This window comes from Rhinolophus sinicus, linkage group LG07 (genome assembly GCF_036562045.2).
Source record: "Rhinolophus sinicus isolate RSC01 linkage group LG07, ASM3656204v1, whole genome shotgun sequence".
Classification (NCBI taxonomy): Eukaryota; Metazoa; Chordata; class Mammalia; order Chiroptera; family Rhinolophidae; genus Rhinolophus; species Rhinolophus sinicus.
This window is the reverse complement of record NC_133757.1, coordinates 21620552-21642581: the sequence shown is the minus strand read 5'-3', so window position 1 is coordinate 21642581 and position 22030 is coordinate 21620552. Positions and strand designations below refer to the sequence as shown.

The following is a 22030-nucleotide window of genomic DNA, read 5'->3' as shown; positions in this document are numbered from 1 at the left end:
GCACCCTCCACAACTAGATTGAAATAACTACTTGACTTGGAGCTGTTGGGTCCTGGAAAAACACACTTAGAATAATTTTTTTTAAAAAAAGTAAATATGTGTGTGTGTGTTCTGCATGTTACCAGTAGGCATGTTACTGGCAAACATCATTATTACAATTCACTTGGTGGTTTCTGTAATTTTATTAGGGCTTCATTCCTAGTTTGGCTATATAAATGTCAGATAGCACATAGATTTTGTTCAGCAGGCAGTGGGTAGCCAGTGAAGGCTTCTGAGGATGAAGGTGACATAATCTATCCTGAGGAAGTAGGAAGGCTAACATGCATGAGCCGGAGATGGGGGGCACAATCAGAAGGCTTTTAGAATGGCTCAAGTCAGAATAATATACTTCAGTGACAGTAAAAATGGACAGAAACCTTGCCCAGAAAAAGTAAACAAGACATGGTCAATTAGGAATCAGAGAATCTTAGAAGGTGATCTTTAAGATTATCTGGGGCAACTCTTATGTTTCAGAAAAAGATGAGGATGGAAGACACTGTTACTTGCCCAACCTCACAGTTGTCTATGACTGTCCCAATCAGGGTGACTCTAGGCTATGCTACAGTAACAGCAAACCAAACCCCAGTCTCTAGGGCCAAACCCATAGAGATTTATTTCCCACTCACAAAAAGTCCTCTGCAGCCAGGAGACTCTAGGACAGCACCATCCCTAATGATGACTCAGGGGTCCAGTCTGCTTCTACGTTGTGGGTTCTGCCAACTCAACTCATACCTCCCAGGAAGATGAAGTGTGAAAAACATGCATCACTTCTTCTCACAGCTCTTTGACCAGAATTAGTCACATGCCCCCACCTAACTACAAGGGAGGCTGGGAAATGTAGCAGGAAGAGGGTGGGCAGGAGATATTTATGTACTATTGGGAAAGCACTATATTCTGTCACTGTCACAGAACTAAAAATGGCCTGATTCCCAGAATCCAGTCCTTTCTCCTACAGCTTATAGGAACTGGAACACACTTCATGGATTTGTTAACACCTCACTGTACCCTGTGTTCTGAATATCTTCCTGTTACTGGAGACTTGGCAAGAGAACTGAAAACAGATTTTCAGTCTTGAGAGAAGCAACCCCATACAAAAACTGTAAGTAGGCAGCTGGACATAAGCTGGGGATATTTCAAGCAACTCCAAATTATATATCACCATATGGCAATTATTTATATAATCTGAAAATAAGTGCAGAAATACCTGCCTAGTACACATCAACTCAGACATATGCACAGCTCTGCTCTGTGACTTGTGAAGCCACAGAAGTAGATGCAGGCCATCGGGTTACAGTGCAATAGACAGTCTCTTAGCATAGTGTGGTCGATCTGATGTACAGAACTAAAGTCAATGACTCTCAGGGTGCCTGCCTGCCATGCTCCCAACCTCCTCTCAAAGTAGGCAGGTCTCTACCATGAAAAGCCATATTCAATAGCATCTGACTTATCAACTGGAGTAGAGGAAGATGTTTGACTCAAGGGCAGCTGATTTCTAATCAGACAGGTGGCTTATGAGGTGGTACGGTATGAGATGACTGGCAATTAACCAGACCAATCAGAAAACAGAATGAGAGATATTTGGAGAGAGTATCAGTTGACAGTGGGTGCAGGAGATGAAGAGCACAGAGGGAGAAAAGATAGCATATCACTGAAATGATAAAAATCCATAGTCAGCAAAAACCTGAGGCTTGCTTTTCATAGAATAAGATGCAGGTGGTTTGTACTGTACAGGAGCTGTGGAAGCAAAATACCACTAAGTTGGTAAAATGTCTGAGTATCAGAAAACAGCAAATTCCTGCCACTAAGGGGACAATGAGATATTTTAGTCCCTAGAGCTGTGCTGATCAGATTCCAAACTGTATTTACCGTGTTTCCCCGAAAATAAGACCTAGTCAGACCATCAGCTCTAATGCATCTTTTGGAGCAAAAATTAATATAAGACCCGGTCTTATATTATAGTGAAATATTATATAAGACCAGGTCTTATATTATAGTAAAATAGGCCAGGTTTTATATTAGTTTTTGCTCCAAAAGATGCATTAGAGCTGACGGTCCGGTTAGGTCTTATTTTCAGGGAAACACGGTGGGTCCCAAAAAGTCCAGTCATATGGCTATTTCTGAACCTCTAGCCATGTGGCTGAGATTTCTGTCTTCCTTAATTCTACCAGGTTGTTTACAATAACTCCTCATTACTTTTGGTGGACTCAGTGAATCTGTTCTTTGTCACCACAAGACCCCAACAGGCCATAAAAAGAAATTAAGTTCAAATACATCCTACAACCCGGGTGACCCTTGAAAACATTATGCTATATCAAATAAGCCAGAGACAAAATAACAAATATTGTGTGACTCCACTTATGTGAGGTTCCTAGAATTGTCAAAATCAAACAGACAGAACATAGAATAGAAGTTACCATGGGCTGGGGGGCTGGGAGAATGGAGAGTTATTATGTAAAGGTTACAGAGTTTCTGTTTGGGGTGACAAAAAGGTTTTAGAAACACCAACTTGGAGTCAGAGAAACTGGATTCAGCTCTGCCATTTTCTAGCTCTGTCACTCTGGGCAAGTTACCCAACCTTTTAGTGTCTCAGTTTATTCATTTGGAAAACAGAGATAAGAAAACCCTTTCTAACTTGTTGTGAGGAACAAAGAAGACAAAATGTATTGAATCATTACATAAATATCTTTTGAAAATGAGTCTAGTGACTCTTGTTATGCGTTTTTGGGAGAGGAGACAATAGGCCTCTCTAGTCTCATTTTATGAAAGTGTGAGGCTTCTCCTTTGCCGGTGTGCTCATGTACACTGATGAAAGTGTGAAGCTCACCACTCTGCCGTCAGAGGCCCCAGACTTCGAAGGAGCCTCTTTTCTACTTCATTCTGCTGTTCCCTCCCCAGCCCCTTTTGCCCCCGACCCCCCCCCCCCCCAGTGCTCTGGTGCTCTCTCTTCCTCTATTTCCCATGGAGACCAGCCCTTAGGAAAAATAATTTTCTCATTCAAACTGGAGTCCCTTTGTTCCCCTTCTCAGAGCATATCTGTATTTAGGCAGTTCTCTTTCTACGGTGGGAAAAGCTTGATCTACATAAGTTTGCAGAGTTGAACCGAAGGATTTTTTTTAGGCGTCAAGACATGTAGGTGCAGGAAATGCTGAGAGAGAGAGAAAGCCCTTCAAGCTCTTTGCATTTCCCACAGTCAGGCAGTTAATAATCCTGAAATATTTGCTGACTGGAATCCCTTCTCTGGGCATCAGCAAAAAGCAGAGGGTGGACCAAATGGTTTCTCAAATTCGATTCCATTCTGACATTTTGTGAAGTCTAAAAAGCAGAGGCAGCCACACCGGGAAAGCTGGGGAGCTGTCCGAGGTACTGAGATGTGACAAGGCCGGCAAGCTTCCTGTTTCTTTTAATCCTGGAGTTCTTGCAACTCCAATTCAGCCTAACCTTGGATTTAGGAGAGGTGAATAAAGAGATAATTCTGGGAAGTGAAAAGCATAGGAAAGAGAGAGAGAGAGAAGCACACAGATACACAGAGACTTCTGGATAGGCTTAAGCACAGTGAGACGGCTAAGATCGAAACACAGAAACTTTGCTTTGATTTTATTTTTTAAATAAGAACAGTCACCAAGAAACCCCAAATGCCTTCAGCTAAAATATGGAACAAATAAAAGGAGGAAAAAGGCTGTGCATAAAAAATGCAATACAAAAATCATGTAAACACAAAATTGTGAATGAAACTACCACATAGATTGATGTGTCACTGTCAACTGAGCCATATCAAAGGACTCATAACTATTTCTGTCCTCTGTGTAGACAGAAACAGTTTGATTTTTATAAACAAAGGACAACTAGGAGTATGACTTAGTATGATATCATGTTCCTTCATGTATCTTTGTTAAAAACATTCTCCTTTCTCCAGAAAGTTTGGGGCATGATCCTCCCCACCTGCCTTAGTGATATGCTCATGCAAGCACCTTTTCATGGAGGTGAAAGAAACATGGCTGAAAAAATAACTAATTAAAAACCTGTCACATAACAGGGGTATATCTCCTTCTGAGTACTTAGCATATGTGGTGTGCAAATACACACTGCCTTATGGTGGTCCCTAAGACAGGACCTCAAGTTAACCATAACTCTTCAACTAATCGTAAGCTCCTTATGGGTAGGGACCATGTCTCATGTCTTCTCTCACACTAACTGACATAAACAGCACCAAACACACAGTAGGTGTTCAATAAATGTTGGTTGGATGATTAAGGCAAAGTAAAGATGAAGGCTGGATTTCACTCAGGTAATATATTTTCTTTTACTTTATTATTATTATTTTTTAAATCATGGTGTTTTTAATAGGGAAAAACTAGAAACAACACAAAGTCCAACAAGAGGTTGTAATGAATCAAGATTAAATGAATTATGGGACATCCATACAACGAAACACTACACTAAATTGTAAAGCTAAGTAAATAGATCTATATTACTGATGTGGGGAAATGGCTACAATTTATGACATGAAAAAAGAAAGTTGAAAAAAAAGTATATAAAATACATATGATTCTATATTTACAAAATATTAAATTAAGGGGGTGGCCAGTTAGCTCAGTTGGTTAGAGCATGGTGCTGGTAGCACCAAGGTTGCTGGTTCGATCCCCGTCATGGGCCACTATGAGCTGCACCCTCCTCAAAAAAATAAATAAGTAAAGTAAAAAATAAAAAATTAAATTACTCTTGAGAAAGTGACACATTTTTATCACTTCTAATTATATTCATCGTTGTAATCCCAGCAGCTGGCATGTTTACTAGGTGACTATGGTAACACCCAGGACTTGGAGCAGCACTTAAAATACTCCCAACAGAGTATGAATTCTGACCTTATTCAATTACTCCAGAACAAGCAGCCTTTTCCTACCGCTGGGCAGGAGGTGAGGGGAGAGGACTTCACAATTAGACCAAGTTAGGAGAGTGTTAGATTGAAGGTCATTGGTTCGATTCCAGATTGGGAATACTTTCTTTTTTGCTTACTTACCTATTTATCTTATCTATCTATATATTAATCAATTTTCCTAACTTTTTATTTTGCAAATTTTTAAACTTAGAGAAAAGTTGCAAGACAAAGATGACAAACATCTGTATTCACTGTTAAAATTTTGCCACATTTGCTTTATCTCCTCCCTCTAAGTGTATGTATACTGTTTTTTACAAAACATTTGAGAGTAAGTTATATAAATTATGACATTGCAACTCTAAATATTTCAGCATGTATCTACAAAGAACATTTGCATATATACATATTTTATAAATATATACGTATATATATTTTCAAAGAACTATTTCTTACTTTGAAATAGTTTAAAGCTCACAAGAAGTTGCAAAAATAGTACAGAAAGTTTCCAGGTACCATTCACCCAGCTTGGGCCCCACGATAACATCTTACATAACCATAGCACATTATCAAAACCAGAAAAATGACATTGACACAACAAATTAATTCAACTACAGAGTTTATTTTACTTTGGATTTCACTAGGTTTCTCAGTTTCTTTGTCTCTCTCTCTAGTTCTGTGAATTTTAATCACATGTATAGATTTGAGTAACAGAACTATTCTATCAACACATACACACACAAACTTCTCATGTTACCCACTTATAGTCACATCGTCTCCACAACCCTAACTAATCAACCATTGATATGTTCTCCATCATTATAATTTTGTCACTTCTAGAATGTTACACAAATGGAGTCACATAATGTATAACATTCTGAGATTAGCTTTTTTCATTCAGCCTAATGCCCTTGCAATTCATCCAAGTTATGAATTATTCATCAATAGTTGATTCTTTTTAATACTGAGTAGTATTCATTGGCTGGATTATCATGATTTGTTTATTCATTTACTTGTTGAAGGACATTTGGGTTGTTTCCTGGTTTTTTCTCTATTATAAAGAAAGCTGCTGTAAACATTCATGTACATATTTTTGTGTAAACATGGGTTTTCATTTTCCTAGGCTAAATATTGAGGAGTGAGATTGCTGGGTCACACAGTGAGTGTATGTTTAACTTTTTAAGAAACTGCCAAAGTGTTTTTCAGAGTGGCTGTACCATTTTACAGTCCCACCAGCAACAGATAAGAGTTCCAGATGCTCTGAATCCTTTCATGCACTTGGTATTGTCAGTACTTTGTTTCAGCCACTCTAGGAGGTATATAGTGCATATCATTGTAGTTGTAACTTTTATTTCCCTAATGGCTAGTGATGTTGAACATATTCCCATATGTTCATCTTTATATTCCCTTTGGGAAAATGTATGTTCAACTCCTTTGCCCATTTTCTAATTGGAATATTTGTTTTCTTACTGCTGTGCTTAGAATTCTTTGTATCTTATGGATGCAAATCCTTTTTTGGATATGCAATTTGCAAATACAGTCTCCTGGTATGTGGTTTGTCTTTTCATGTTCTCAACAAGGTCTTTTGCAGAGCAAAAGCTTTTTAAATTTTTATGAAGTCAAATTTATTGATTTCTTTTATGGATCCCACCTTTGGTGTCACACCAAAGACTTTTCCCAAGTGGTGGTACAAGAAATAATTTTTCACCTCATACATGTTTAATACTGTAGTAGATGCTGAGAGAAATACATAGATGTAGAAGAGTTGTGATCAAGGAGGAAGCACACAAATAATTATAGCAGAAAATGGTAGGTAACTACGAGCCAGGTGAGTACTGCAACGGCTATGGGTAGGAGGACAAGAGTTCATGGGAGGGAAGGATCCCTTTCAATTGGAAATAGCAGGGGAGGCTTCATGGAGGAAGCAACATTTGAACCTTAGGCATTTCAACAGTTGAAGTGGGGGCAGAGGAGGAAATTCCAGGAAGAAATAATTGCACAAGTGGAGGAACAGAGATGGGACAGAAAAGTCAAAATCAAGAAGTGGGCTGTGGTGGAGGAGCTAGAAGGAGATGATCAACTCACTTTTAGATATAAAGCATGTGAAGACCAGCAAGCATTCGTGAAGAGATGTCCAACATGCAGTTGGATATGTGAGTTCAGAGTTGGAAATTGGAAAAAAGGATTTGGGACTCATCAGCATAGGTCAGGTCTTTGGTTATATGCCCCACAGCAACTCTCCTCCAGAGCACTTGTGAAAATTATAATTAACAATCAACTGTGTAATTAGTTGTTTAACCCCTGTCTCTCTTGCTAGAATGCCAGTCTCACAGAGGCAGAGTCCACATCTGCCTTATTCCTAGCACTTAGTCCAGGGCCTTACACTCAGTAAATATTTACTAAATGGATGAAATGAGAAGTTGCTACTTCTAATAGCTACCATTTATTGAGCACGCACCTGGCAGGCAGGCACTGTAACACCCAGATAATCTCATTTAAACTTCACAGAATCTCCTGAGACGTATGTTAAGGGTTCTTAGACTTAGGGTCAATGAGTCTGGGATAAGGCCTGGGAATCTAATTTTAAGCTCCCAGGTACTTCCAATGAGCAGTCAGGTTGGAAACCACTCAGGTGAATAGTTGTACTGAAATTTTACAGATGAAGAAACTAAGGTTCAGCAAATAATAGTGATTTGCTCAAAGGCCCATGGCTAGGAAGAATCATTATGCAAAACTAGGTTTCTTAGGGGGAGAACTTTATCACAAGTCTCCCTACCTCTGGGAGACCCACTATCTAAAAAAGAGTTTATGAGGGAAGAGCAGAAAGCCAAAAACTGAGTCCTTGAAATCAAGGAGAGTGGTGAGCAATGCCAAATGCCACAGAGAGGCCACAGAGGATGAGATATGAGGGAGAACCTGGGAATGACATATCAGTGTGTCTGACATCAGAGGAAGACGAAGACAGGGTAATCCCTCAGGAAACCTCGCCAGCTGGAAGAAGCTGTGGTTTGAGGCTCAGCCAAGATCATTCTTCGTAATACAGCTTTGTGCTAAAATTATTAAAGCCAAACATCTTGGCCTGTGGCATGGGATGCCAAAAAAGGGGAGGCGTGAGTCCCACAGTGGAATCTCAGTTGGGAATGTCAGATAAGCTGTTCAGAATATGCAAACCGCAACCCGCTCTAGATTGTCCAGGGCCACTACCCCTTTGTTGGCTCACTCATGCCTTTTGTCTCATTTTGTTCTGTTCTATGTGTGTTTTACCTTTGGAATACTGCTTCTGTTGGAGGATGGAATGAGAAAGAAAGGTGAAACGCCAACCGGGGCCTTTGGCTGAGTTTTTTGTAGTCCTGAATAACATGGTTGAAATATGACTGGAATTATAGCCCAGAAGTAAGATTTAATTGTCTGTGGTTATTTCCACTTAGCCACACTGACCCTGGTACCACAAGCAATCAAGGTTGGCTGTATTCTCCCTAACAAAGGGCAGCCTGTGCAAGGATGTAGCAGACAGTTTCCTTTAATCCTATCGCTAAACTGAACTCATATCCTGTTGATGGTAGATGCGAAGCACTGCCCCTTTGTTTGAAAGAAAACAATGACGGCAGTAACCCCTCATACGTTTACAGCTTGCAAAGCATTTTTACATGCATCAACTCAATCTTTCATGACCTTAAGGAGATAGGTGTTGTTATCCCCATATGCTTAGTAAGTGGCAGAAGCCAAGATTCAAACCCATCACCTCTGACTCTGGGTCCAATGTTCTTTCAAGGACAACCAGCCTGTTACTTTGTTATTGGCCAAAACTCTTCTGAAACCCACTTAGCCTTATTCTGCTGCATGGAAATTAATGAGTTTTGCTGCTGTAAGTAAAATTACATGGTGAGGAAAGAATGTACGTTTGTTTGCTAGTGACTTTATGCAGAGTGCTGCAGCTGAGCCTCGGCTTATCTGTAACATGGGGGCCAGAGGGAAGAGTGGCCAGAGGGAAGTAAACCTATGCAGAAGTCCTGGCACGAGGGCCAGCAGAGAGCACGGTTCAGCAGTGTGAGCTCTCTTTCATCCTTCACCTCACCAGGTCTTTCTGAACCCAAAGCACTCAGAATTGAGGCCCTCCAGCTCAGGTCTTGATCTGTGATAAGGAACCAGGACAGGCTGTGAAAAGGTCTGACCATCTTCCATGACATCAAGCACAAAGCCAAGAGATATGGTGCAAAGTCCCATAGGACTTCCTTTCCCCTTTTCTTTAGTGGGCTGTCCCAGGTGATATTCTGCCCCCTCCCACCCACCCACCCCCATGAAGTTAAAACTTATTCTAGAATTATATCCTTGAGATTCCAAGATCAAGAAATGTCTTCAGTCTGGAATTTTGGAATCTAGTAAAGAAGTTCTTCCTACTCTCTTTGGGCCGTAACCGCATCCTGAGAGGAATCATAAGCTTGAAGGGAGTGCTACAGTGCTGCAGACTCCACCCTGACTTCAGCTTTCCAGATCCCATTCTTTGATTGCCCCCAATGTATGGACGGTAAAGGAGGCCAGCTCAGTTACCAACACTCTTCCCCACTCCCTGAGTTTGATCTATTTGCAGGGACCTCTTTTGTCCAAAGAGAGATTTCCATAGGAAGTGGCTCGCTCAAACCAGATGAGGATTTACACAGACTGAAATCTCCAATGCTTACTGGGCCAGACAGGTAAAGGAAAGGAATTAATACGGTGGGTGTAATTCAACAGAGTGTGGTGAGGGCTGTGGTGAACCGGAGAGCACATTTATACAAATGGCAGGGGCACCTCAGCTCTGCCCATTGCGGACATCCCAGCCTTCCTCCGCTTTTTTCCACTCTCTGCAACTCAGGCCCCGGTACTTTACCTACCCGCCCTCTTTTTCCGGGGCGTTGCAGGCTTTCCGCGCAGCCTCCCGACCCTGGCGGTCCCCGGAGTTGCAGAGGAAAAGCTGATGAGGTGCTGTCTGACGTAGACCCACTTTTCCCCTGGGAACTCTGAACGGGATGAGGGGAGAGGACAAAGCCTTGTCCTGCGGGTCCCCACTCTAACTGGAAAAACAAGGCGTCACCCTGGGGAGCTCCGGGGTGGGGATGGGACTACAGAACACCTCCAAGAAAACCCTAACCTCCCAGTGGGTCAAAAGGGACTAAAAAGACAGGGTCAAAAGACGAGACGGAGCCGGTGGTTTCCTGATGGCAAACCCCAGTCGTTTAGGCACCCCTCGGCTCAAGTCACTTCCAAACCGGACAATTCTTGGGGAGGGACACTGCGGACAGGGGACAGCTCCTACGCAAATGGTTCTGTCCCCGCGCCCTAGTCCGTCGCGCGCGCAGCTGCGGTAGTCACTGCGCTTCCCCGCCCCCGATCCTGGATGCGCCCCTTTCCTCTCCCCTCCAGGCCTGGAGCAGGAGCTCCGCCCCCAATGCGCCGCCCCAGTCCCAGCGCCTTAAAACCCGGTGCACACCAGCCCCCTGCGCCCCGCCTGGCGCACCTCTCCTCTCCTTTGTATCGCCAGCCGCCACTGCTCTCCCGGCCCGGGTCCCGGCACCATGAGCTTCGGCTCGGAGCACTACCTGTGCGGCCCCTCCTCCTACCGCAAGGTGTTCGGAGACGGCTCTCGCCTGTCCTCGCGCCTCTCCGTGGCGGGTGGCGCGGGCAGCTACCGCTCGCAGTCGCTGTCCCGCTGCAATGTGGCCTCCTCGGCCGCCTGCTCCTCCGCGTCGTCGCTCGGCCTGGGCCTGGCCTACCGCCGGCCTCCGGCGTCCGACGGGCTGGACCTGAGCCAGGCGGCGGCGCGCACCAACGAGTACAAGATCATCCGCACCAACGAGAAGGAACAGCTTCAGGGCCTCAACGACCGCTTCGCCGTGTTCATCGAGAAGGTGCACCAGCTGGAGACGCAGAACCGCGCGCTCGAGGCCGAGCTGGCCGCGCTGCGGCAGCGCCACGCTGAGCCGTCGCGCGTGGGCGAGCTCTTCCAGCGGGAGCTGCGCGACCTGCGCGCGCAGCTGGAGGAGGCGAGCTCGGCTCGCGCGCAGGCCCTGCTGGAGCGCGACGGGCTGGCCGAGGAGGTGCAGCGGCTGCGGGCGCGCTGCGAGGAGGAGAGCCGCGGGCGCGAAGGCGCGGAGCGCGCCCTGAAAGCGCAGCAGCGCGACGTGGACGGCGCCACGCTCGCCCGCCTGGACCTGGAGAAGAAGGTGGAGTCGCTGCTGGACGAACTGGCCTTCGTGCGCCAGGTGCACGACGAGGAGGTGGCGGAGCTTCTGGCCACGCTGCAGGCGTCCTCCCAGGCTGCAGCCGAGGTGGACGTGGCCGTGGCCAAACCAGACCTGAGTTCAGCGCTAAGAGAGATCCGCGCCCAGTATGAGTCCCTGGCCGCCAAGAACCTGCAGTCAGCCGAGGAGTGGTACAAGTCCAAGTTTGCCAACCTGAACGAGCAGGCGGCGCGCAGCACCGAGGCCATCCGGGCCAGCCGCGAGGAGATTCACGAGTACCGGCGCCAGCTGCAGGCACGCACCATTGAGATTGAGGGCCTGCGTGGGGCCAACGAGTCCCTGGAGAGGCAGATCCTGGAGCTGGAGGAGCGACACAGCGCTGAAGTGGCTAGCTACCAGGTAAAGGTGGAAATGCTGCGTCGGGAGGGCCCCCAGGCCCCTCCGCGCATACCTGCGCTTCCCGCCCCACCCCGCACAGGTGGGGCCCTAGGAACTGAGGGCTGGAGAAGGGTGGGGGGGGAGAAAAAGAGCCCCGACTGGAGGCGTTGGGAAACAAAAGCCCTGGAGTCTCTACTGATAATTTGGGGGCCCTGGACGCCCTCTTTCCCTGCCCCTCACTTATATCCCTGTCCAAGCTCTTCTAACAAAGAAGCCCTTAGTTTCTCTTATTCAGAGTCCGAAAACCTAACTCATGCCTCCCTGTCAGCAAGTGGGAATAAACACACTGGCGACTTGAAGAACAGTCTCCCACCCAAAGTAAGAGTGAGTCCAACGGGGGTGGGTTACACCCGCTCCATGGTTGGCGGTGCTGTCTGGCTTCTTTTGTTGACTTTAAAAGGCTTTCTGTACGCGCTGGAATTGATATTTATAAGGTATGGTCGGCCCTAAGATTGGGGAAAGGATGCTGGGCTGAACTGGGAAGGGTTCTACCCCATTTTCTTTAATTTTGTCCTCAAAGGAGTAGAAGTCGGGAGCCAACAACCTGGGTGATTGGGCTAGCGTAACCGCCCTGCCCTTGCTCTACCCCCACCCCCAACACACACACACACACACACACACACACACACACACACGCATGCACACACACACAGGTTCTCTTGTTGACTGACTGATGACCTGTGTTCCTAAGGAAAGCTTTACACCGGTTAACAAACAAGAATGGTCGGGGCGCTGTCCCCGGTGCTGATCTCGAATTCTTCCCATCTCAGAAACGGCTCTCCCATCTGATGTCCCAGTTATGACTCTCTAGGCAATTAACTGCTTTGCTTTTGTTCTTCTGAAACACCAACACATCAGCCTGGGCTACCTGCAATCAAAGGTCACTTCGTGGGCAGCATCAATTTTCATTTTCATGGATGGCTTAGCACTTAACAAAAACCACTTAATCTGCTCAGCAGCTGTGAGGTCCCACTTGAAAATACCCATTTTCTTAACGTTTTTCCAATATAAGTGCATGTGTTAAATCACAGAGATGGGTTCTATCTTTGTTATAGGCCAGTTTTTTGTTTTTTTTTTTGTCTTTGCCTATCCTCTAAGCTCCTATGTTTGGGTCTTTCCTCTTGTTTTCTCCAGACAAAGGCCACTGCATCTTCAGTTTTACTATATAGAACATTCTGGGCTTACGACCACAGAGGCAGAAGAAAAGTGTAGAAAACAATCTAAATAGTGTGGCTCAGGTTCAAGATACAATAAAAAGCTCCATTGGGTGGAATGCTAATAATCCAGAAACTTGTAATAATTCATTTTAGTCAAATCGAAGTTTACAGTTGATGAAATTAATAGGGTTTGGGAAACATTAATAAAACACATACAAGAAAGGAATGAAACCTCAAAATTATGATTTTAGTCTGGAGATGAATTATTATTGGGGTGCAGGTATTTGCTCTCCATTATAAGTGACTTTCTTTGATAAAGAAAGAAAGCTTGCTTGGACCATTTGTTTTGGTTAGTTTGGAATTATAGTACTAGTCAAATAAAAACTTCTAGTCTACTTCAAAATTTGTAACTTGAACTTTTCACTATGTGGCCTTGCCCCCTGTAAGTCCTGAATTTATCACATTTAGTTAATTGAGACTTCGTGTTTTCTTCTAGAAGCCTTAAAGGATGACTAGGTGGTCTTCTGATGAGCTAGCCCAGTGTTTCTATAAAAAAAGATAACTTATCCACAACTGCCTTATGAATTGGGCTTTGCCATGTCCTCTGTTTGTTTATTATAGCCCTTATGTTCTAAGAGGTAGTGACAATATTGTCTGACTTGTTTTGTCTGCATTAAAAGGCTTTTAGTGTTAGACAATAGTAGGGTCATTCAGACATAGTCTACAGGAAACAAACAAACAAAACAACAGAAACTGCAGCATGTCTGCAACTCTGCAGTGCTGCCCCATCAACTTAACCTTCAGTGCCTCAGTGGACCTGCTGGTGGAGTGGAAGAGATCAGACAACAGAGAACTATTTCCTACTCCTTGGGACCTAAGGCTGAGAAGGGGCTCATATCCTCACCTGCAGATCCTGAAGGCCTGAAGCCACAAGGGTATCTTCTGGCTGTTTTCTCTAACAGTCTCTACAGTGCAATTCAGCCATTGTTTTCTTGCCCTCTCACCCTCCCCCACCCCTTTCTTGCAGTAACAGGAGGCTGTCCTCTTTTTTCTGCTTCAGGATTAGTGAGTGGTAGGCCCATTTTCCTTTGTATGCTTGCCACCCTCCGAGAGCCAGAGGAGGGCCCCATTAAAGTCACATTTTCTCTGCCCCAGAGAGCTGAGAGCCTATTTGAGGAGAGAAAACTTATACTTTGAGAGGGTAAAGAATGATTCAGTTGACATAGTAAGTACACAGTGGTGCATGAGAGGTCCAACTCAGGCAACAGGAGAAATTATGAAGAGCTAGGGCTTTTGTCTTCAAAACCCAAATGTGGCCACCCTCTTTAGCTGAAGCCTTTTCTATTTCTATAACACGGTGATTTGGGTTTCTGCATCGCTGCTTCACCACTATTAGAGTCCCCATTCTGCCAAAGATGTCTAAGGATATTTTTGAAGGGTACTGGGGGCCCTTGCCCTGTACTAAGGTCAGTCTTAGAAAGCTAAAGCTTTCCTTGAAAGACCTTGCTGAACAATCAAGACCACCATTAGTTAATGCTCTCCAGGGAGGGGAGCCAATTCTGCCCTCTTCTCTCCAGTATGAGGTTGGAATACAGTCTAATTAAATAGCAGGAAGGGGCTGGTCCCTTGGAGATTGGGGGTGGCAGTGCCTGCATATAAATCTATAGCTTGATAGATCCATTTTTGAAATTAGAATTCAAGAAAAAAAGCTATATTTAGTCTTTAACTCTTCCATGTGCTTTTTGTTTTGTTTTGTTCTTGCCCCTCTCTACCTCACTGTATTATTGTCACCTAGGTCACCATAACTCCTTTACAAAAATAAATTGAAACTAGTGGTTCCTAAACCCAGTGTGACATACCAAGGTCACTTGAGGGCTTTAAAAAAAGATTCTGAAGCCCACTCCTGAAGATATGGACTCGGTAGTTTGCAGGTGTGGCCCAGGGATAAGCATTTTCAATAGAAACGCTGCATCCTGTTGTTCCTCAGATTGATTTTGGGGTGCACTGACCTAAACCACATTTCCCAAGGTAGACCAGCTCATGTAATGCAAGATTTTAAAGCATGGTAGGGGAAAAAAAAAGAAAACAAATGTGGGGAGGAAACACAGGAAGGAGAATAAGGTAATGGGTGGATCACATATGAAAATCTTCTCTCCCCACCTAAGTTTATTATGCAGAGTAGTAACTAGGGATGGCTGCACTCGCTACTGTCACCTGGCTGAGGGCCCCTAAAAGTGCTGAAATCTACAGCACTGCAATGCTAGTGTGGCCAGTTCTTTCTCTTGCTCCCAGCCTACGTCCTTCCAGCCCTGAGGAAGGCGCTCAGCACCTGTTTTATCTACTCCAGGAGAGACCCCAGCTGGAGCTGGGAATGCCTGTCTCCCATTCCCTCAGGCTAAGCCAGCAGCAGCTGCGTGGTTGGGGGAGGGGCACACTGCAGCACTCTGCTCTGATTTCGAGCAGGAAGCCATCTTTGGCAGAGCTTTTGAAGGGCGAGGCAAGACAGCCTGGTGTGGGGAAACAAAGAGCGCAAACAAAGAGATTAGACGTTGAAGAGCAATGATCAGCAGTCAGCACAATTCCTTCCGACAGGAGCAAAGTCTTGTTTTGTGTACTCCGATCCATAAAACAGACGTGTGACATGTGCATCATAAAAGTTCAAGGAAATCTCATTTATGTAGAACTCAGCTCCCCAACAACCTCTTATTCAGAAAACACAGCTGTGAAATAAAAATGATTTTTAAAAAGGACCTAATTGACCTGCTGATGAGATAAAACATCTAAATCATACCTTAGAAAGTTGGCCCCTCTGATACCCAGCCTGTTGACTCTTACTTTACATGATTCTAAAGCACTTTGTTGTTTGGATTTCAAGTGTGCAGCCAGATAGAGAAGAAGGGGGTCCACTGGAGTCAGTTCAAGAAGGAGCAGCAGCAAAGCAGTTCTTTCAGGACAAAGAAAACCAATGAATAGCGACCACGAATTGAAACACTGCTCTTTGGGGCCTTTTAGGGTAGAAATAAACAGCCTGATATATACCTCAGTTGACCTAAAAGAAAAAAGACATCACAGAATTATAGAAAAAGAATTGATCATTATCATAACCCATAGTTGCTGAGAAAGGTTGCATTACATTTAATATCCTAATTTAGAGTGGTACAAGCCGCTTCAGAAAGTTTTTTATTCAAAATTGTTATTTAAAAAAACAACCCTAGGGCTTTAAGAGATATGTCAATATTAGCCAATATTAAGGTTTTGTTATACATTGCTTTCCTTAGTTATCCATGAGGTTGTAGGGAGGGCTCATGATTAATTTGTCCATATGATTGAAAGGGTAGAGAATTACATGGTATGATATTAACAACAATAAAAACCACTAACATTTATTGAGCAGTTCCTACGTGACAAGTGTTATTCTAATGCCTATTATCTAATTTAACAGAAAATGGAAGCATATAATAACGTGAGGTGCATTAAATTAGAATCCCAACTTGAGGATCTCAGAACACCTCAGTAAAGAATAAACATTGTAATTTTCCACATGCAGAAATGGAAGTATTGAAGAAACTGAAATATAGAAAACTTACTGAGGTGTGTTAGATACTGTGGCAGGGCAAGAAATGGAACACAAAGATCCTGGTGAAATCCATCCTCCTCTTTTCCTCATATATTTCTCCTTCTCCTTTGCATAATGAGAAGACTTCCTCCTCTTTCTCCTTTTTCCCTCACCCTAACACTTCTTCCCCTTTACCACAGTAATATTAATTCTCTTACCCCGATGCATCACTAGCAGACTTGCTTATAGGTTACTTTAACCTCAAATAGTAACCATCAAGTAAAATGTCTTGGTAAAAAATACTTTTAAATCATGATCTCTTAACACCCTGTGGAATATTTCCATCACTGTCCAGTGTAATATGTATTTTCCGCACTGCTTATCATTCCTTGCTCTATACCCATCAGTTAATTGAGTCTCTCCTTTGCGGTATTCCTGTCAATATTTGTAGAACAGGTAGGTGGTATGAATTTTAATTATTTCTGCAGATTCTCTTGACTTGGAAGTTTGTACTCCCAGCTGTATTCTGTATTAATCCTGCCTTTCACCATGGCTTTATCATCCCCACACAAGGGGTGTTACAAGGGGTAACTTACTTTCTTGAGTTTTCTGATATGTTTATCTGCATCACTGTTTCATAAAAGTAGCTCTCAGTCACTATGCTCTTCATGTTGACAAAGTTGCATCTGAATTATATGGGTTATTTGCTCACACCGTTTCAGGTCATAAGAAAAGAAGTCCTCATGTAGCATCATTCATTCGCTCAACAATTATTCACTGAGCATCTACAGGGTGCCTTGTGCTCGGCTCTGGCTTCCAGGGGTGAACTAGACAGAAAGGGTCCCTGCGTCCATGTAAATTACATTCTAGAGCAGTAGTTCTCTAACAGGAGTGATTTGCCCGCAGGGGACGTTTGGCAGTGTCTGGAGACATTTTTGGTTGTCACAACTGGGAAGGAGGGTGTGTGCTACTGGCATCTAGTGGGTAGAGGTAAGGAATGCTGCTAAGTTCCTTAAAAGTCACAAGACAGCCCCTACAATGAAGCATTATTCAGCCCCAAATAGCAATAGTGCCAAGGTTGGAAAAATGCTGTTACAGAGGAAGGTGACAAAAAACTAGTAAACTAGTAAATGAAGAAAAAGAAATTTCAGACAATGATAGGAGTTAAGAGCAGAGTGGACACTTTCAAGTGGGTGCTTTTTTTCTAATTTGTCCTCCCTCTCACTGGAGGTACCTTTTTCTAATCTGTACCACGTTCCTTCATGGACTGGCAGCTGCCCTGGCTTGAGGTAAAATAATGTGCGAGATCGGTGTGGAGAGGGTACGTAAATTGGGTGCCAAGAAGACTTGTCTGAGTGGAGGACATTTGAACTGAGTCTTGTATGACTTGGAGTTGGTTCGGCCATGGAAAGACCCACTCCCAAGCATTCCAAACGGAGGAAATAGCTAGCCAACAGGTCCTGGGACAGCAACTTGGTAAGTTTAAGGAGCAAAAGAAGAAGGCCCGGGAAGCTGAAACACATTGAGAGGAGAGAATAGGCCGCGCTGAGGAGTTTGGACTTTATTCCAAAGATATGGGAGGGTTTTAAGCAGGTAAACAATAGGATCTGCTGTTTTTAAAAGATCCTTCTGGCTGCTCCAGAATCACAAATGTAAAGCTGTTTTTCTTCTGTGCCTGGGTTTGCACCTGAAAGAATTTGGAGCAAAACTGTTACATAAACCTAGTTTCTTTTTAAAATGTAATTTCAATCTGCCATGTGGATAAAAAATATTCCGTGGAGTATTTCTGCTTCTTCCTTATCTGTCGCATAAAATGCTTTCAGTAAAGTGATTGAATAGCAGATTTCCAGGAAACCCATAAAAACGAAATGTAGGCAGAGAAGACTTGCTGTCTTCTGTATGCTTTCTACAGTTGGAATTTTCTGACTCTAATCTCCTAACCCGAGGCTTTGGGTTTTGGAAAGGACATGCAACAAGCGAGTTATTTAGCAGCAATACAACAAGCAAGGGAGGGACGGTAAGTAAGTAAACAAATAAATCTCCCTGGCGTTCAGTTGAGAACCATGTACCCTGTGGTAGAAGTTCCCAACCCTCACCATGCATCCAAATTTCCTGGGGACCTTTATGAAAAAATGCACATGCTGGGACCCCCAACCCAGTACCAATGAATTAATCTGGGATGGGGGTAGACCTGGGTGTCTTAATGTATAGTCAGGGTTGAGAATCCTTGCCTTGTGGAAATCACAGTGAATTTCAGCTGGTTTGGTCTAAATATGTCGGATGTGTCACTTTTCAGGATAGCATTGGGCAACTGGAGAATGACCTGAGGAACACCAAGAGTGAGATGGCACGCCACCTTCGCGAGTACCAGGACTTGCTCAATGTTAAAATGGCTCTTGACATTGAGATAGCAGCTTACAGGTACTTCGAAGGGCATGTTCACCCAAGCAGATGCAGTCACCTGGGCAACACTACCCAAATTAGTGGTTCTGGTCTCTCTGATTTCCGATGGGGGCGGGGGAATGAGGAGAGACATCACTGGCCCCTTCCAGGTGAGCCGACCTCTTTATCCCTCAACTTTATTATATCCCAGCTTCACCTTGCGAGGCCTGGAGTAGTCTACTTACGTCTGCTAGGATTTACGGGGATAATGTGAGTACAGAGGTTGAAATAAACCCATCAGACTCTAACTTTAAAAATAGAGTTTATGCAACATAGAAACTCCTAATAGGTGAGGTGTCACCCTGATTCCTACTCAAGGCAATGTTCAAGTGAACATTTACCTTAAAAAAAAAAAAAAGGTAGTAACAGCAGCTACTATTTTTTGACTGACTCCCACAAGCCAGGTACTCTATTAGATCCTGCACATAAATGATCAGGTCATATTATTCCCATTTTGCAGATGAGGAAACTTGAACCACGGACTGTGTTAAGTTGCTCATAGTCACAGTGCTGGTAAATGGAAGAGCTCAGATTCAACCCCAGATCCGTCTGAGCATTTTTTTTTCTTCTTTCTTTACACTGTGTATGCTACAGCAAAACAAAGCTCTAAGAGTATTTGATAGTGTCTTGAGTTTCTGATTTTAAAGAAAGGATGATAAAAACTATTAGCTCCAAGGAACAAGGTATTGGGGCTACTCTTTTCTGATGCCCTTTAGGCCAGGCTGAGAAGAAATTTGGGATCTGAAGCATGTTCATTCACTGGCCTTTGTTATTGCTGGTTTCATCCCCTTTGTCCTCCTGTACACTGGAAAGGTATAGATCTCAAGTTCAGGCTGAATTAGGCACTTCTTTCCTCCTCTGTGGACTTCTCACTTCCTTATTCCTATTGCACTGAGGGTGTCAATTAGCAAAGTTACTTTTCCCCAGAGCTTTGTAGACTCTTAAGTGCCAAAAATGGGTGTGATGAGGCCAAACGGAATTGTAGGTTTTTCCTTTAATATATTTGTGAATAGGATAGGTTTCCCTTTGACAGTGCTGTAAACACCGATGGTGCTAAAATTGAATATGTGAGTGTGTGTTGTGTACGAGTGTGCATGCATGCATGCATATGCTGCTGGATAAATCCAAGTCTTTGAGCCTTGGAATTCCATACCTATTGGTCTCAATCTCATGAGTGAACTGAAAAGTCTTATAGAATCTTTCTAAAATGAACAGGAGCTGCAGGGTTAAGTTCTTTTTAAGGAGTTGCAAGTTGGCTTCCTGAGAGTTTTTCTCTGTTCAATTTACAGGAAACTGCTAGAAGGCGAAGAGACACGTTTTAGCACCAGTGGATCGACTATTTCAGGGCTGCATCCACTTTCCAACCCCGGTTATCTGCTCCCACCCAGAATCCTCAGTTCTACAACCTCCAAAGTCTCAGCCAGTGGGCTGTCTCTTAAGAAAGAGGAGGAGGAAGATGAGGAAGAGGCTTCTAAGGTGGCCTCTAAGAAAACCTCCCAGATAGGGGAAAGTTTTGAAGAAATATTAGAGGAGACAGTAATATCTACTAAGAAAACCGAGAAAACAAATATAGAAGAAAGCACCATTTCAAGCCAAAAAATATAATTCTGTTGCTTAAAAGAAGTTAATGCTTAAGAGGGGATAAGATGCATTTGACTTGTTCAACAGCCTATTCCTAAACCAAAACACCTGTCACCACCATGCAATGTCTTCAAGGCTTCAGTCTCATAGTTAGCATTGAATACTTACTGTCTTTAATAAGAAAACCACCCCTAAGATTGGAGGAAACTGCAGTCCTAGAGCCATCACAGAGAAGTTGTCTTCTCACCTAAGGCTCAGGCTTTACAGTGATGGATGATTCCAGTACAGAGGAAGTACAATGGTGCTAAATCTGTGATCATCATCAGTTGCTGTGAATTCAAATTAAACCCTCTATTCACTCACTATAACCAGCCATTACCCAGCTATATAATCTCACTCTAGATACCTAAAATATAAAATCACTGCCAAAGATAAACCCATGGTCCACCACCGACACTACTCTGATAAAACTGTTCCACAAATGATAGGTGTTTGTTTAATGGACACTTTTCCTCCCACCCCCCTTAATTCCACAGATCCTTTTCATCCATTCTGGGGGGAAAAAAATAATAATAAAGGGTAGTCTAGTATTCTTCCCTTTTAAACATGTTTAGGTTCTTCTCAAAAGAGCTTACCCCCTTTAGCTCTATTTGCTTGATGGGTAAAATTAAATGCATGTTGACCGTTTCTATGATTTGTGTAATGACTTCGCCCTGCCCATTTCATATCCTTCTAATTCTGTAGGTTAAAAAAAATGGCAGTGATAAGTTTTAAGGGTTGCCCCAAGAAATAAAGTAATGAAAAGAGTCCCTAGATTTTAGGCTTTCAGCGTATCAAATCCATTTAATTAGGGAAAAAATCCTACTTAATTAAGAATATAGCTTTTCACCTTAATGTTAGAAATACAGTAATAGTTACCCCAAGCCGTGATTAAGCTGACCTTAGATTTAGTAGTATAAGCTAGAAGTGAGTATTTGTATGAATGGAAAACGTGAAGGTCTCATTTATCTGTGTCAGTTCATTTGTGGTGATATAGAATTAGCTATTTCATGCCCTTATCCTTAGGCAGAACCCACATATCCCCTTCGCACTAGTCTAGGTCCTAAAGTGGCCTTGTTTTCATTCTCCTATGCCTTTTAAGAGAGCTAAGTGTAGAATATGTTATCACCAGGATACAATGCTGCTGCCCCAAAGCAAAACAAGTCACTTCTGGTCAATCAGCACCACCAGCAAATATGAAAAAGAAATATTTCTCTTTTCTAAAAGAGTCTTGCCCAGCAGTTTTCCCATTGCTGCATGGTTGATGGGGTCTCCCTTCCCTGCTGGAGAGGAAAAGACACAAACCAGAGAAAGAGCACACATGCTTCTTACTCACATGCGAAGAAGTAGATTCTGGAGCGTCAACTTTTCATCTGCCCAACTGTGGAGCAGATGCATTGCCCGGTCTTCCACGTTTGCCAGTTTTGATGCAGGATTCTCTGCCAGCAGTCACTTCCACCAGAGCTAAAGAGTTGCCATATCTCTGTCACACTTCTCCATTAATAGCTCTACGGTAATAGGGACGTGATGCTTTTACTGAACTTTCTTATCCTAGCACATGCTTCCATAGTTCAAGGAACTTGAAATACTTTTCTTCCTTTCTCTCACTCCATCCCTGTCTTTACTCCCCACACTTACTCTAAAACATTAGTAAAATAAGAATTAAAAGTCATATGAATCCTACCAA

At 43.5% G+C, this 22030-nt stretch overlaps 2 protein-coding genes across 2 annotated transcripts in view; one reads left to right on the top strand and one right to left on the bottom strand.

Moving 5' to 3' along the window:
- The window catches only part of NT5C2 (5'-nucleotidase, cytosolic II), a 119705-nt gene extending 109166 nt beyond the window's left edge, over nt 1-10539 (bottom strand). Inside the window, exon 1 of the mRNA XM_019725034.2 lies at nt 10407-10539. The gene's annotated coding sequence lies outside the window, so the exon portion shown is untranslated. The remainder of the gene's footprint in view (nt 1-10406) is intronic.
- Nucleotides 10465-22030, top strand: INA (internexin neuronal intermediate filament protein alpha). Its single transcript, XM_019725036.2, has 3 exons — nt 10465-11529; nt 18578-18702; nt 20013-22030. The coding sequence occupies exons 1-3, from the start codon at nt 10465-10467 to the stop codon at nt 20326-20328; spliced, it is 1506 nt and encodes a 501-aa protein (XP_019580595.1). The 3' UTR covers nt 20329-22030.